This window comes from Myiozetetes cayanensis, unplaced genomic scaffold (genome assembly GCF_022539395.1).
Source record: "Myiozetetes cayanensis isolate MyiCay16 unplaced genomic scaffold, myiCay2020 scf2-11, whole genome shotgun sequence".
Classification (NCBI taxonomy): domain Eukaryota; kingdom Metazoa; phylum Chordata; class Aves; order Passeriformes; family Tyrannidae; genus Myiozetetes; species Myiozetetes cayanensis.
Window position 1 is genome coordinate 89,985,004 of NW_026087411.1, and position 15,644 is coordinate 90,000,647.

Here is a 15,644-nt window from a genome sequence, read left to right on the forward strand (position 1 = left end):
GGGAACATCTTCAGATTTTAAGACTATCATGTCCACAGTCATGCCAAAACTTACCATACCCTGTTTTATATAAAGCCTGGGAGCTGGCAGACCATGTGCCACGATGATGGGCACACCTTGGTCAAAAAAAAGCTGCACAGGAACGGCAGCTGCCCTCAGTGATATCCTGAGGAAAGTCCTGATCACACTGTTTTCCGTGAAGGATGAGGTGAAGAAGGTCGGCGGATAGGGAGTGGACAGGGATGAATGCACCCGGATACCGGGGAGATCAGCTTTGTCCGTATCTGTCCTCAGGAACAAAAACCCCTTAAAAGCAACATTTCCCTCACTTCAGGCCCGACTCAGGCGGACAAGGACCCTACCGCAAAAGCCGGTCGGGGGTCTCCCAGCCAGCCCCCACTCCGCGGGCTCTGGGCGCCGCGGGGGCGGAGGCAGCGGGCAGGCGCCTCCCCGAGCGGCGCCCCCTGTCCTGACGGCGTTTCCGGGCGGGGGAGCCGGGATGTGCGTCCGGGTTGGGTCGGCCCTAGCGAGCTGCTGCCTGTCGCTTTCCCTCCGTCTGCTCTCCCCCGCCTCCGCCCCTGCACCGCCGTGCCCTGGGAGGGAGCGCTGCCCGCCCGCTCCCGCAGGCGGCTGGTGAGAGGGGCCGCGGGCGGGCGGGGACCGGACCCGGCGGCGGCCGCGGCATCCCGGGCCGAGCGGGTGGGGAGCGGGGCCGGGACCGCGGGAGGGACCGGGGCGGCCGAGCCTCCGCCCTCGGCGTGGCCCCCGGCCGGGGCCGGGAGGGGGCGGCGGGTCCCTGCACGGAGACCCTCGGGCGGCTCTCTCCGTCTTCGCCCAAAATGGCCATCCGGACTCCCGGCGCTGACGGGGCTTGCCAAGCACTGGGTAGACACGGCTGTCGGCTGGCGTTTAATGCAAGCAGGGCAGCCCAGAAACGGCGCCTGTCTGGGCGAGCGGAGCGAGGGTGCCGGGTAGCGCAGCTCTGCCAGCACGGGCTGCCAGGGGGGCATGGGCAGAGCCTTTAAGAGGGGTGTATTTTCCCGTCCTTCGAAAGGAGGGTGACGTGCCTCTTGGGAGGTAAATCTGGCACTCTGCAATTGCGAAATGTTACTGTGATGATATCCCGGCACAGCAAAACGCGAGGGAAACTTAGCTTTTATCAGATAGGCAAGGGTGAAGTTGTAGCATGTCCGAAGGCAATCGAAAGAGACTTCAGAGACTTGGAATGACTGGTTAAGGGATCAGGAGCACAAGCAGTGTTCTCTTCTGTCCTTTCAGTAGCAGAGAATAAAAAGGAAAGAAACAGAGCCTGGTGTTACAGGCAGAATTTTTGTGGATTTTGATCACGAGTGGGTCTACACAACACCAAGCCTGCTGTCAACAGATGGGTTATGCCTGTCTCAAAGCAGGGAAAAGATGTTTGACGGGGTTAGTAGGACTTACTGAAAGTTTTAAACTGGATTTGAAGGGGGAAAGGAATAAAACCAGGCTCCCTAGAGAAAAAACCTGGGGGAGGCACACTAGTGTTTGAGGGGCAGAGGCCCAGAGAGTGGTGGTGAATGGAGGTAAATCCATCTGGCATCTGGTCACTAGTGGGGTTCCCCAGGGCTCAATGTTGAGGACAGCCCTGTTTAATATTTGTGTCAGTCAGCTGGATGAGGGGGTCTAGTGCACCCTCAGTCAGTTTGCAGACTACATCAAGTTGAGTGGGAGTGTTGATATGCTGGAGGGTAGAATGGCTCTGCAGAGGGATCTGGACAGGCTGGATTGATGGACGGAGGCCAGTTGTGGGATGTTCAGTAAGGCTGAGTGCTGGGTCCTGCCCTTGGGTCACAACAACCCCAGGCAGTGCTACAGCCTGGGGGAAGAGTGGATGGAGAGCAGCCTGACAGAAAAGGACCTGGGGGTGCTGGTTGACAGGCAGCTGAACATGAGCCAGCAGTGTGCCCAGGGGCCAAGAAGGCCAAAGGCGTCCTGGTTGTATCAGATATAGTGTGGTCATCAGGACCAAGGAAGGGATTGTCCCTCTGTGCTTAGCACTGGTGAGGCCACAGCTCGAGTACTTTGTCCAGTTCTGGACCCCTCACTGCAAGAAAGACATTGAGGTGCTGGAGAGAGTCCAGAGAGGGGCAACGAAGCTGGAGAAGGGTTTAGAGATAAGTCCTATGAGGAGTGGCTGAGGGAGCTGGACTTGTTTAGCATGGAGAAAAGGAGGCTCAGGGGAGACATTAGTGCTCTCTGCAACTACCTGAAAGGAGGATGTAGCCAGGTGGGGGCCAGCATCTTTTTCCAGGCAACTAGCGACAGCCAAGAGGGAATGGCCTCAAGTTGTGCCAGCAGAGGTTTATTAGGAAAAATTTCTTCACTGCAAGGGTTATCAAGCATTGGAACAGGCTGCCTAGGGAAGTGGTTGCATCATCTTCCCTGGAGGTATTTAAAAGATGTGTACATGTGACACTTAGAGACAAGGTTTAGTGGTGGACTTGGCCATGCTGGGTTAATGGTTGGACTTGATGATCTTTGAGGTCTTTCCAACCCTAATGATTCTATGATTTTGTGATACTCTGCTTCCATTTCTTCCTCATAAGAAAAAAAAAAATCCACCAAAATTTGAATAGCTTTTCAATATGCCCAACAAATTATTTTCTATTTCCGATTTTTGTTAATTTCTAATTAATAAGTGGCAAATCAAAGTTAGTTAACTGACTTGTCTGAGATCATTTAAACAGTCTGTGACTGAGGCAGAAATAAATTGTACTATCTATATGCACCCTGATGTGTGTGATCATCTTTCCTCTTGCTTTCTATCGACAGCATTTTTATGAACATAATAGCTATTTACTTCGTTGGCAGAATCAACAGTTTCCTGAATAAACCAGAGAGTCGCCTGAGACACAAAGATGTTGGAAGAAGATATGGAGGTGGCCATCAAGGTGGTAGTAGTAGGAAATGGAGCTGTTGGGAAGTCCAGTATGATTCAGCGATATTGCAAGGGAATTTTTACAAAAGACTACAAGAAAACTATTGGTGTAGATTTCCTGGAAAGACAAATCCAGTATGTATTAAACAGATGACATACTACTGACTTTTACCTTTCTCTCTCTTTCTTTCTTCTGTTGTAATCCTGAGATTTACAAAGATTTGGAGGACAAAGCCTGCTGTTTCTGAAGTACAGTAAAGGGAGTTGTTTTCTCTCTTGCAGTGTGGGCTAAAATTGTATCATTTATTCTCCATCCAGAATTTAAAATTATAAATAAAATCTGGAACCTCTGTCATACTAAGCTCTTTGACAAGTTTCCTTTGTATTCTACCACGTGTTGATTATTTTTTTTTAATTGCTTTTAATGATTTCTTGCGGAAGAAGTAAAACTGCTTATGATAAAATGATTACACAAATTTATTAGCCAATGTAGATAAAAATGTGGAAAATAATGTCTTTATGCAGTATAAGCAGGTAATACACAATTATGTTTGATAAAGTGGAAAATACTATGGTAATGAGGAGTAAGACAATCCCATGAATTCTGTAAGATCATTAAAAAGACAAAAGGACCATTCTTCAAGCACCTAAGTTTTGTTTTGATGTCTATATTATTTTTCCATGTAGAGGAAGAGGAGGAAAGGAAGAGGAAAATGTAATACAGACCACTTACATCATATGCTCAGTAAAGAGCATATGGTGTAATTGAGGGACTATTGCCATATTATGTTATGAAGGTGAATGTATTAATAGTAAGTTACATTATGTTTAAATCCAGTTAAATTTGACTTGGATTACTTATGCTGTAGATACATAAGTATTTTCATGTCAATTGTTTTGAATTGTTCCTTTTATAGTACCGATCACAAAACCGTGCTGTTTGTTTCAGAGTCAATGATGAAGATGTCAGGCTAATGTTATGGGACACTGCGGGTCAAGAAGAATTTGATGCAATAACCAAGGCCTACTATAGAGGTGAAAATACCATGTTTGTTATTTGGTAGTTGTTGGATCTTTTTCGTCAGCAGATCTCTGAAATACATAGAATGTAATGTGTTTATAAAATGTTTAGTTCATCTTTTTCAATTCTTAAATAGTTTTCCCCTTCGTACAAGATCCCTTCTTAATTATGTGCCACTTTCTGCAGGATGCATAGTAGTGCCCTTTAGAAAACATGGAATGAAATGAGACAAATATCTGCACAGAAGCCGGGCAGAATGTAGACATTCAAACAATCAAATGCGAATTTATATTTTCCCTCTAAAAGTGTTTTACTACTTCTGTAAGACACGTTTGTAAATGTTCCAAAACCTTAGTAATTAATCCAAGGGAGAAAAAAAATCTACCAGTCATCCTAGAAAGATAGTTTATTAGGCACAGCTTTTGCTAGTACAGTCTGCCTTGAATACCTTAACACAAGAGTAATAAGCAAAATGTATTTATTTCATAAAATAAACTGTATTATTCTTGTAAAGGCAGTTTATCTGTTTAGCCAGTTACAAATTGCAGACTTAAGTTTTCTTTGCATATAATTTAACAATGGTTCTGAAATATTTCTTTTTTGTTTTTTTAATGTGAGAGAGATGAATGACTTGGCAAAATTCCATTGTTCAGTTCTTGCAAACTAATTGCCTGATGGCAGGGAAAAATATATTACTATGGTATAAAATCACCTCATTTAGAGATAAAATAATATTTATGCCATGCTGTTCAGGATGTTACAGTCCTCTGACCTTTTTATGTTTCATAAGCAACTTGTCAACTAATAGATTTTTTTTTGGTAATAGTTCTGGTTGTAGCTCATAATTAATGATTAAAGAAGAGAACTTTGAGTGCTTCGTGTCAAAGAAATACAAACAGAACACAGGGATGGGGGATACTTGGTGAAACTCACAGATAAAAAAAATTCATACTGATTAAGAACTTTTCATGCTATATGTAATAATCTGAGATATTCACCACAAGATTATACTACAGTCTTAAAACATTAGCTATCTATTACTTTTACACTTTCTTACTAAATAGCAAATATATTGAACACATATAAATAATAAAGTGTCTCAGCACGTGTTTATGTGCAAAGAAAATTATTTTCTTGAGAACAACCAAGGGCTACTGGACAGTCAGAAGACCACACACTAATATTTTAGCTGTGGAAGTACCTTCTCAGTATCCATGGGGTTATCACAGTGCTCTGATAGAATGAGCGTGAATTAGAAATACACTTATTTTCTCCAAAAAGCTACTAAACAATTCACTTGAAATAATCACAACTTCATCCGAAAACTTTTAAGTTTTCTGCTTTTCAAAATCCAAATTACTGTACCACAAACAGTAACATGAAATGTGCTTTACAGATACTGCGTATGGGAAAAATATTTGCCTTCTGGCCTCCATTAAGCTGCCTGGAAAACAGTGAGCAATAAAAGAAACCTCCCTTTCCCTTCCTACCAGCCTTTCCACATCCCCTCCTATTCCCTTCCCCTGCATATATTCACCGTGCTGTAATTAGCTTTAAAGGTAACAGACCCATAGCCATCATGAAGAGTGGGCATAATAATGCAAATAATATGGCAGTGTATTTTCATTTGGGGAATTTATGACCGGTGGTTTGGCACAAGCTAGCGATAAAAATGCACCTTATGGGAGAAACTTGAAAAATCCCTCATATTTTAAATACATTATAGTGGATTTTTTTATTGTTTCACAGCTGATTTGTATTTACTTGTATTTGTAATTTTTTGTATATTTCTAGGAGCCCAGGCTTGTGTTCTTGTGTTTTCTACCACCGACAGAGACTCCTTCAAAGCAATCCCTACCTGGAAAGAAAAAGTTGTGACCGAAGTTGGAGACATTCCCACAGTTCTTGTGCAGAATAAGATTGATCTTCTTGATGACTCTTGCATAAAGAAGTAGGAGTTTTATCATACTGTTTTTAAAGATCAATATGTGCCCCTTGTATACATGAATTTTAAAAACAGAAGTCTGTGGGAGTTTCTGGTGAATACATAAGAGTATCTGGGTTGTCCAACCTGTGCCCTGCATCCAGACATGCCCTAGAAGCACACGGGATGAGTTTTGATGCATGAGATACTTGGGCAGATCTGCTTGCAAAACTAGGAGCTTTCTGTTTGCTTCACATCACCTTCTGAAGCCAAAAATTATAGAGGGTTAACATGAAAAGTTTGGTTGTGCCATGATATGATTCACGCCCCTTTTAAAATTTTTTTTAAATCAGAAATTCTAAAACTATAACTTTCCTATTAAAATACACACCTACTTTTAAACTGTGCTGTGCACCAGTGAAGGCACATTGTCTAGCTTGTGTAGTGAATGCATGCTAAAATGATGGGAGTATTAAACAGGCCATTTGAAAAAGCATCTTAATATTCTTTGCTTCACTCTTCTTTGTTTTTTTTTAATTTTTATCAGAATGTTATAACTATAGAAATATGTAGGTGGTAATATTTTCAAACTGCATGCTGCTGAATCTTTCTTGCGGTTTGTTGTTTTATTGTCGGTTCATTATGCCTTTGTGTAGATGACCAATTTCATTCTTGCTGTAAAATCAGCTTAACAAACGCTAATTTTTATTTACCACAGCATATCATGTAGAAGGTAGTGCATGGCGAAGTTTCTCATTCTCCACTTCCTTTATTTCTGCCATCTTCCTGAGAGATTATATTATTTCTTCTTTTTTGTTGTTTCCTGCACTGGCTTGCTTTGTTATCTGTTTGCTATTGATGGCATAAATCAGCTTCTACTCCCTCTGCAAAGAATACTGAGGATTTTCCACTGGAAAAGCAAAATTGCATTTGAACTTCTCCTTTATTCATGGTATGTCACATAGGTTTGGTTCTCAGAATACGCTGAGAATACTCAGAATCTGCCTCAGTAACGTAGTCTTTCTGATGATGTGACTTTTCTCAGGGAAGAATTCGTATGTTTCTTCAGCTTTTTCATAAAATTTAGCATAAAGTTCCTTTTCACAGAAAAAAGTAATTCTTGATTTCATCTCTGCATCATCTGATTGCATAGCATACTGCTTCGTTAAGATATACTTAATGATTACTTTTTTTGTTGTTGCTTTGACTTTGCAGTGGTAATAGTTCTGACTCTACAGCCTCCTTTCTTTTGGTTTCACTGGCACCTTCAAACCCTTGGGAAGCTTTATTTAATGCAGTCAGTAAATACTGAAAAGTGGTTACTTTGGGTCATTAAGAAACTCCATGTGCAAATACCTTCTTTTTATAATGGAGATATTGTAAAGAAATTAAGGATCAGGTACTTTTTGACTGTCTTGAGTTTCTCGACCCACTTTGTCATGTTTAACTTACCGTGAAGCAATTTGTGTATAAGAATAAATGCTGACAAGTGAAACAGATAAGGATTTACAAAGTTGTCTTCTGTTGTGCAGTGAGGAGGCAGAAGCACTGGCAAAAAAGCTAAAAGTGAGGTTCTACCGAGCATCTGTGAAGGAAGACCTGAATGTGACTGAAGGTAGGAGGTGCAGCGGGGGGGCCTCTGTCCTGCCCACTGCACTGTGTCCCCTTACTTCAGAGCCCGTCTGTTACTTCCCACATCATTGCACACTGTGGGCAATCCTTTTTATATTCCTTAGCAGCACGCCTTAAACACAGCTGGAATTACTTGGTATCAGTGTGTTAGGCCCATTTCTTTGTGTACATCTTTCCCTTCCCTCCCACAGTGCATAACTGCAATATTTACAAGTGCCAATGTGTTAAGGCTGTTGAGTCCTAATGACTGTCAGTAAACACTGAGCTTTTAAAAAAAATGTATATATAAGTTCAGTTATTACAATATACAAATTACTGAACAGATTATTTTGTAATTGTTAATAAGTTCATAAATAATTGATGTAAGTGATTATTTCATAGTTATATTTAAATAAAGTAAATTAAAAGATTGCATTTTGTGCAGCCTTTTTTCTCCTGATGATATTTTCTTAGTTCCCAAGTACCTCTTTTTAATGCATATATTTAATTTCATAAGAGTACTATTATAATTTTCAATCTCTGTCTTTTGTGGTGTGGGTTTAAATAATCATGAATTCTAATATGTAATGTATTTATTTTTGTTTAATTAGTTAAACTTAATAGTAAACTGACTGTTTCTTCTCTATTAACATCATTCACCTTGAGAAAAAGTCTGCAAGAGAAAACGTAAAATGCTTCTGGAGCATCTTTACATGAGTTGAATTACAAATATAAATAATCATAACACGAACAGGTTCTGAAAATTCTGCTTTAGTTATGTATTTTTTCAGATTTCTAGGTCAACTTTTTATTCCCCAATAGAAATGAGGGTAGCATTGGTTAATTAGAAAAATGTTGCTGCCAAGTTTTATTAATAGACTTACTTTACATGACTGTTATTATTTTAAGGCTTCTTGCAAACAAAATATATATATATTAAATTCCTACACAACTTTTAAAAGTTCCAAGTTGCGTGAACCGGAACTTTTGGCAATATACATGTGCCAGCTTTTTTAAAGGAGTATTGAGACGCTTACATGCAAGACTCTAGTGCAAACTGTAAGACCTGGGCAGACACTGGACTAAGCTGGATTCTGCCCAGGTATACGGGCCTGCCGAGAATCACTCACCAGATTGGGCTAAACCTGCAATGCTGAATGCACTTTTTTCCCACTATGCAGAATTTTGATACAAATGCATTATTATTAAGATTTTAAGCATTCTGTGTTGTACCTTTTTTCTTTTTAACATTCCAGTTTTTAAGTATTTGGCTGATAAGTATCTTCAAAAGCTCAAGCAACAAACAGCTGAAGATTCAGAACTAGTACATACAAGCAGTAACAAGATTGGTATGTATACTGTAATAAAGAAAACCCCTGAAACAGTATTTTGTTCCATCAAAGCTTGTGTTCTCATCTCTTTCCTTATGGAACTAATACAGGGTGAATCAGGGTCTAATTATTACCTTCCTATCTTAGGATATCATCTCTTTCCTTCTGTAAAATAACTTTGTGACTTAAAAGTTACAAGACCGTCAAACTGATGTACAAAAGTTTCTAGCTACTGTTTGGCAAGTGTCCTTTTATTAAATTCACTTAAACAAGATTGTGCAAAGACTTCAGAAAGGATGCTTGTTGGTTTTTTAAATGTAATTAGTGTTGCTCATCTTGGTGTGGACTTATGAGACTCACAGGAAAGAGTCTGGCATGTAATCAGAAGGTCCTTTTGTAAGGAAACACTGAAGTTCTGTAGTTCTTTAAAGCATTTCTGACTCAGTTTGTTTATTTTCCTTCAAGCCCTTAAAACCTTTTCATTCAGGTCTTTTACTTACCTTTGTATCAGCAAAGTTTCTGCATTTAAAATTGTCATGTTTTTCTTTTATTATATTACTCAACTACCCATAACTTTGTGCAGTTAGTAACATACACAGATGAGTGCATATGCTGCCCTTCAACTACATAGATGCCTGCCAGCTGTAAATACTGCCTGGCTAGTAATTGCAGCTGTCTCTGCTTCCAATTTATCTGCAAAATTGACCCAGAAATAGATAAAGCTTTTTAAAAACTAGCGTATGCATTTGAGGTGCAGTACTGTGCCTTGGCAGGTGTTGCTTCTTAAGTGTTAAATGTATTATGCTCCAGGAAGTAAAGAAATACAAATACTTTTCTTGTCTTTAAATTCTGTAGGTGTTTTTAATACAGCTGGTGGAAGTCACTCCAACCAAAATTCTAGCACTCTTAATGGTGGAGATGTCATCAACCTTAAACCCAACAAACAGAGGACCAAGAAAAACAGAAGTCCTTTTAGCAACTGCAGTATACCTTAGACCACTTTTGAAGGAAATAAAGCAACCCAGTGAATTGGATGAAGTTGTGCAATTGAATACAGAATAAAACCAGCTGTAGAGGTATTTTTACCAGTGCTTTAGCAAATCTTGTGCCTGTGGGATTTAAATGAACTTGCTGATGCCGTGGGTTTGTTGTGTGACGTGAGACACCTGGTGGCAACACACAGAACCGTGGCTGCCTTGGGCACTGTAAAAATTAGGCAAGCTTTTCCTTTTTCAAGGAATTATTTACAGAGCTATGAACTAGGTCTTGCTGAATTGCAAAGCACATTTAACATGAGGATAATACTTACAAGCATAGGTACAGACCGTAACTCTGTGGCCCAAGGTAACGTAGCAACTGTGCAGCTAAATTTCAAAGAAAATGTTAAAATTTGTTAGTCAGGACACTAAGAAGATAAATGAAGAAAAAAAAGACACAACTGCGTTTTATCCCTGACCATATCAATATGGATTCTGGCAATTCTGTGTGTACAAGATCCTTGCATTATATATATATGTGTTCTAAGGTATATATGTCAACGTTTGGGATGAATATTTAGGCTTGGTTCCAGTGTGCATTACTTGGAGATCAGCTAATGATCATAAAATAGCATCTTCCAGCTGTCCTTTAAAAATGTTGCATTTCAGATGAGGCTTTCCCAGCTGCCACTGGGTACATTGAACTTGCTATACTTTGGGCCTAAAAGCTTAGATTTAAAAATGTATGGTGCCAAAAATGCTCTTTTTTACCTAATGCTATGCTACAGATGTTTTGTGAGTCGGTTTTTCTCAGTCTTAACAGGTTGAACAAATGACACTAATAGCTACTCAGAAGGAGCATACAATCATACTCTTGTTCAAATTTGATTGTTATATCCTGTGTTGTCTGTGAAAAAGGAACTTGCAAAGTGATGTCACAAAGTATTTGTCTTAATAGAAAACTTTTTCGTAAATACCATGAACTAAGTTATGGAGGATCCAAAAACTTGCAGCTGATTATATTAATGAGACATTCTTGAATGTTGTCTCAGATTCAAAGCTAGCTGCTGGTTAAGGAAATCTAATTCTGCAAGATCAGAGACATGGCAAAAAATTTTCAGAGTGCTTCAGTAATTTTACAGAATTTATTTAGATGTTTAGGAGCCCAAATCTAATTTAAAGTTATTTGGGCTTAGGCTCCTAAATCACTACGGTGCTTTTAAAAATGCTAAGCAAGATACCTTTTATTTAGCAAATATAAACACTTTATAATCCTCTTCAAGAGCATGCATGCCTTTTAAAAACTATCCATTTTGTTTACATGTTTTTGTATGGTATGATATAATTTTAACTTTCTAAGATTTCTACAAGCCTGCCAGTGACAAATGCAAAATATGCTGCTTAAAAAAAATCAGAGTTTTAATAGTTTTTTAAATGGTATATGAGAATGAAAATGAGTGATCTTGTATATTTTTGAAGGAAGGACTTTTCACTATGTGAATTCATGTAGAGAGCTTGAGTGACTTTGTTTCTAAGTCATTGAGTATGAAAACTGAAATGTATTCTTTTTCCCACTGTCTGCAGGGAGAGAAATGGGTGGCAAGTTATGCACAAACACTAAAGATCTCTGAACTCTGTATTTTCTGTTTACTGTATTAGCCTTTCTACCAAGTCCAGTTGTTTCTTTGACCAGCTGTTAGAGATCTCCTGTTGCTGGCCAGAAGGCGGCCTTCAAGTTACTCCATCCCTTTTGCTATTGCAGCGAAACCGTGTGCTCTTCACTGTAATGTTTCCTGTATTTTCTCTTGGATAAAGACCTTTATTTTTTAACAAGTGCATTTCATCACTGTATGTATAAGTGGAGTCAAATTCTTAACAATTTAAGAAGTATGGTACTTGGGATAAGATGGTTGAACATCATGGGGCCACCTTACAACTTAGGGTAGAGTGTATGCATTAAGAATTTTGACAACTGTTTTTAATATGGAAACTTTTCATTGTCTGTTGCTAGTTTTACATTTTTAATTAATTTTTCTTGAAAAAGAAACAAAACCATAAAGTGTCTGAAACATCTTTTTTTGCCTTGACTTTGTACAGCATACTGAAGTCTTTATTACGTATAATGACCATTTGTACTATTACATACCGTACTGTAACACTGTGCTATTAACATAGATTTTTGTATTTAAAGTCTGTCACTATAAATCACTGTTTTAAGGACTGAAAACTCAGCAGAAATTTTCATAGGTAGGGACTTGAGAGACTTGATAAATTTAGGATATGTTGAAATGTAGTACATATACTTTAGTGCAGGAATAGTTATTCGCAGCATTGGGTAACAGTGAATTTTAATTTCATTGCCATAAATCTAAATCCCCTTTAAATCTAAAGTAGCTCTTTCTTTGTTGTGACTTTGCAGTGTTTATTCTCCAATACAACTGAAATGGAGACTGTCCAAATTAGCATTTGTCTGCAAAGTGCTCTGCATATACGCTGCTTGCAAATTTTGGTTCTATATCCTACTGGGGTTAGTGTGTAGGTATAAACCAGATGACGTGCATATTGCAGGAACCCTTAGGTATTCACAACACTCTTCAGTGGCATAACTTTTGCCTTTTGGATGAAGAGATGTGCCTAAACGTTTTAGCACTTGTGTTGTCCCACGTGAATAATTTTTATTACAACCATTGCTCCATTCTTCACTCAAGGTGTTTTTATTAAAATATCATATGTTTTAGTGAGCAAAACCTACAGGTGCAGAGCCTTCTCTGTGCATCCCTGTGACTGCATGGGAAGATGTAGTGATGATGTAGCTCTGTTGTGCCCGTGGCAGCCTCGATTAAGAAGCAACAGATGCTCCTGCCACAAGACACAGTGTTTTGTTGTGTGAGACTCATGTTCATAGCACTCCTATATATGTTTATACCTCTTGAACAGTTCATTGGCTGTATTATCTGAATCTTGCCTAAATTCTTTGCTTTTGGCTGATAACTCTGCCATTAGCAGAAAGCTTCAGTAGTTGTTAATGCCTTAGTGAAATAAAGATTCACTAAAGAGCATCAATGACATTACAGCTCTGTCACTCCTGTGTTGTATCCATTCAGTGAATGGGTGTTCTCCCAGTACGTGGGACATCGTTAGATGCAAAGCGGTAATGCTAGGGATGTATTTCCAACTGGAAATAACAAACCTCAAAGTTGTAAGAGTGATCACACTAAGATTTTTATGCTTGTGTGTGTGTGGTTAATTTAAAAAAGAAAATTAAATATTCCACTTAAGACAATTTTGGAGCTTTCTTATTTTCAGTATTAAAGGGAAAACTTACCTTTTGTAGTCAAAATGCCTGAATTACCACACTGTCTGTCTTCCTGTTTAATTTTCTTATGCTTCAGTAAAATTTGACCTCTTATTTTCTTCATTACTGGGCTGCAGTGTATCTGACACGTAGTTTTGCATCACATCTGCAGAGGTACGTTAAACTAAAGGGCACTGAGGAGCTGAACAGGCAGCACTCTCTGGGAGTTACGCAGGGGTACACTGTAAGACTCAGTGAGCCTGTGCTTTGAACCTGTTAACTCACCCCTTCAGGTTGAGAGCTGCCACGTAACAACAGAATGAATGATCTGCATTCATGATTTGCAGACCCTGTGTGGGAGTTCTGTCATGCAGCAAGATAACACACGTGCTGCTCAGAGTCCAGTGACGGTACCTGAGCCCCTACTGCTTTCCTCACTGTAGTCATAGACCTTGGGTTGAAGATGCAATACCTGAACACTAACTGTAGCAAACTTAAGAGAGCGAGGATGGTCCAACAGACTTGAATTCATCAACACGACCTTGCCATCTTTTTGTAGGAAGCAACAGCTGTGTGTATTTTCTTTCTAATGCACAAATAATATTGACAGAAGAATATACTTCTGTTAAATACGGCATGCAAACAGGTAATCAAAATTACAAAATGACAAACATAGCAATGCTTAGATTAAAGGTGAAAGAAGGTATAATGGAATAAGAGAAGCTTCTTAATGTTCCATGTTGAAGTCTTATATAGGAGTCATCTCAAAGCCAGGTGAGTCCTAGTACTGAACTAGGCTCATTCTCAGGTTTCTAGTAGTAGGGTAATACTGATAAATAGTTCATCAGTTCTGCTGAACTGACTCAAGTTGGTCCAAAAAATTAATCTGGACCAGGAGAAATACCACCCTCATTGCAAGGATAAAGATGTATCTTACTAATAAATTACTTAAATGTGAGTGGCTAAAACAGATAATGCATGTAACTGGTTTTATCACCATCATGATCTCAAGTAAATGTAACAGATTTTTAGAAAAAAAAGGTCAACATACCATAGATCCTCAAGTAGAAAAATCAGTGTTTAAAACTGAGTATTCTGTGTATGCCATTCCCGTAAAATCCCTACAAGTTAATTCTGCTGTTCTCTTGTAAGTGACACTCGTTGCATTGTGCAACTTAAAACATGTTTGTTTGCTTACTGTTTGGTCTGTTACTTTTGTGGTTATATTAAATTGTCAGTATATTAAATTTCAAAAAATTGCTATAACCCTGTAGCTGTGCAACCTCAATCTGATGGAGCAATTTGTGTGCCTGATTCCAGTCCGTGTGTTGCCAACAGTTGGGATGCAAGGCAGCATATGAGATATCCTCAAAGCAACAAGTATGGGCACTCCAGTCTAATACAAATGCTGAGCTCCTGCCTCTGATTTCTTCACCTGGGGTTGAAATACAAAATATGGATTCTGTTCTGCTCTTTCTGGTCATTTTTCTTTTCATGATTGGTCTGGCCAATACAGTGACAGGGTTTAAGTCAATGGTTGTAGACAATGAAGTGGCATTAAATTATTATTAATGTATTAAAGATACCTGATGCATTTTCTGAAAAGAAACAGGTAAATATGTTATATGGGGGGGTTATGTTGTTTTGGTTTTTTTCTTTTTTTTTTTTTTACTAAAACACGAGGCAGCATCTGTGTCTGGCTCTTTAACCAGATATCTGAGGAACATCAGAACTAACACACTCCTGCTTCCTCTTGCACGTGGTTTTGCACACAGAAAAACAATTTGCTTGCTTAACACCCCAATAAGGATTAACTGGCAATGTGTTAAAACTCATTACAGAGGCATTGGACTTGATGACTTTTATAGGTGCCTTCTAACCCAACTATTTTATGATAGCACAAGTGCTATAAAAAATAAAAATTCCTTTAGCTAGTGGTACAACTGTGAGCACCTAAGAAAGAAAACAAAGCTCAATGCTTTTTGCCTGAATAACCCTATATGGCCTTAAAAACCCCAAATATTGAAGGAATATTCTAAGCAACAAGAAGCTGTGTTCAACTTAACTATTGCACAGCATGATTTCTGATAAAACTCATGCTGTGTATTATTGTAAAGGGTTTTACTACTGTTGAATAGCTGGAAGATTTTTTAAAGTGGAATTATAGAATTAATTTCACCAAACTCTTACAAACTTTTCACAGTCTCAAAGCTGAAACTTTGATTGTTTTTGAAGCACCCACCTGAAGTGCTGTTTCTGCAAACAAAATGCAGTGTCAGTGACCTGAGGTTTCCAAGAAGTGCAGCTCTGAGTTCTCCTGCGGAGCCCTTGTTCCCATCCAAGGAGTTTAAAACCATGGATATCCAGAGTGTTGCTTGTTAAGGAGCCTGACATGAAGCGCTCCCTCCATAGGCTGGGAGCATCCAGGTGTGATGCTCCAGCTGTAACACTCATTGCCACCAAGACAGCTGTGGTTGGTGGCATCACTGCAGCCCCTTCTAGCTGAGCTTTAACCTGAACCAAGTTCAGAAGGCTGAGGGCTGAGCCACAGAAGTCTCTGCCCCC

At 39.3% G+C, this 15,644-nt stretch overlaps 1 protein-coding gene across 2 annotated transcripts; it reads left to right on the plus strand.

Moving 5' to 3' along the window:
* The first annotated feature begins 490 nt into the window (after positions 1-490).
* Positions 491-14,276, plus strand: RAB23 (RAB23, member RAS oncogene family). 2 transcript variants are annotated; one of them, XR_007629072.1, is made up of 8 exons: positions 491-633; positions 2,854-3,055; positions 3,870-3,955; positions 5,736-5,892; positions 7,398-7,480; positions 8,733-8,825; positions 9,663-9,883; positions 11,369-14,276. XR_007629072.1 is itself a non-coding variant. In XM_050316322.1 (7 exons), exons 2-7 carry the CDS (start codon positions 2,901-2,903, stop codon positions 9,800-9,802), a joined length of 714 nt encoding a protein of 237 aa, XP_050172279.1. In that variant the 5' UTR covers positions 491-633; positions 2,854-2,900; the 3' UTR covers positions 9,803-14,276. The 2 variants fall into 2 exon arrangements, 1 of the variants encoding a protein (XP_050172279.1); XM_050316322.1 differs by having other exon boundaries at positions 9,663-14,276.
* Positions 14,277-15,644: the final 1,368 nt, after the last annotated feature.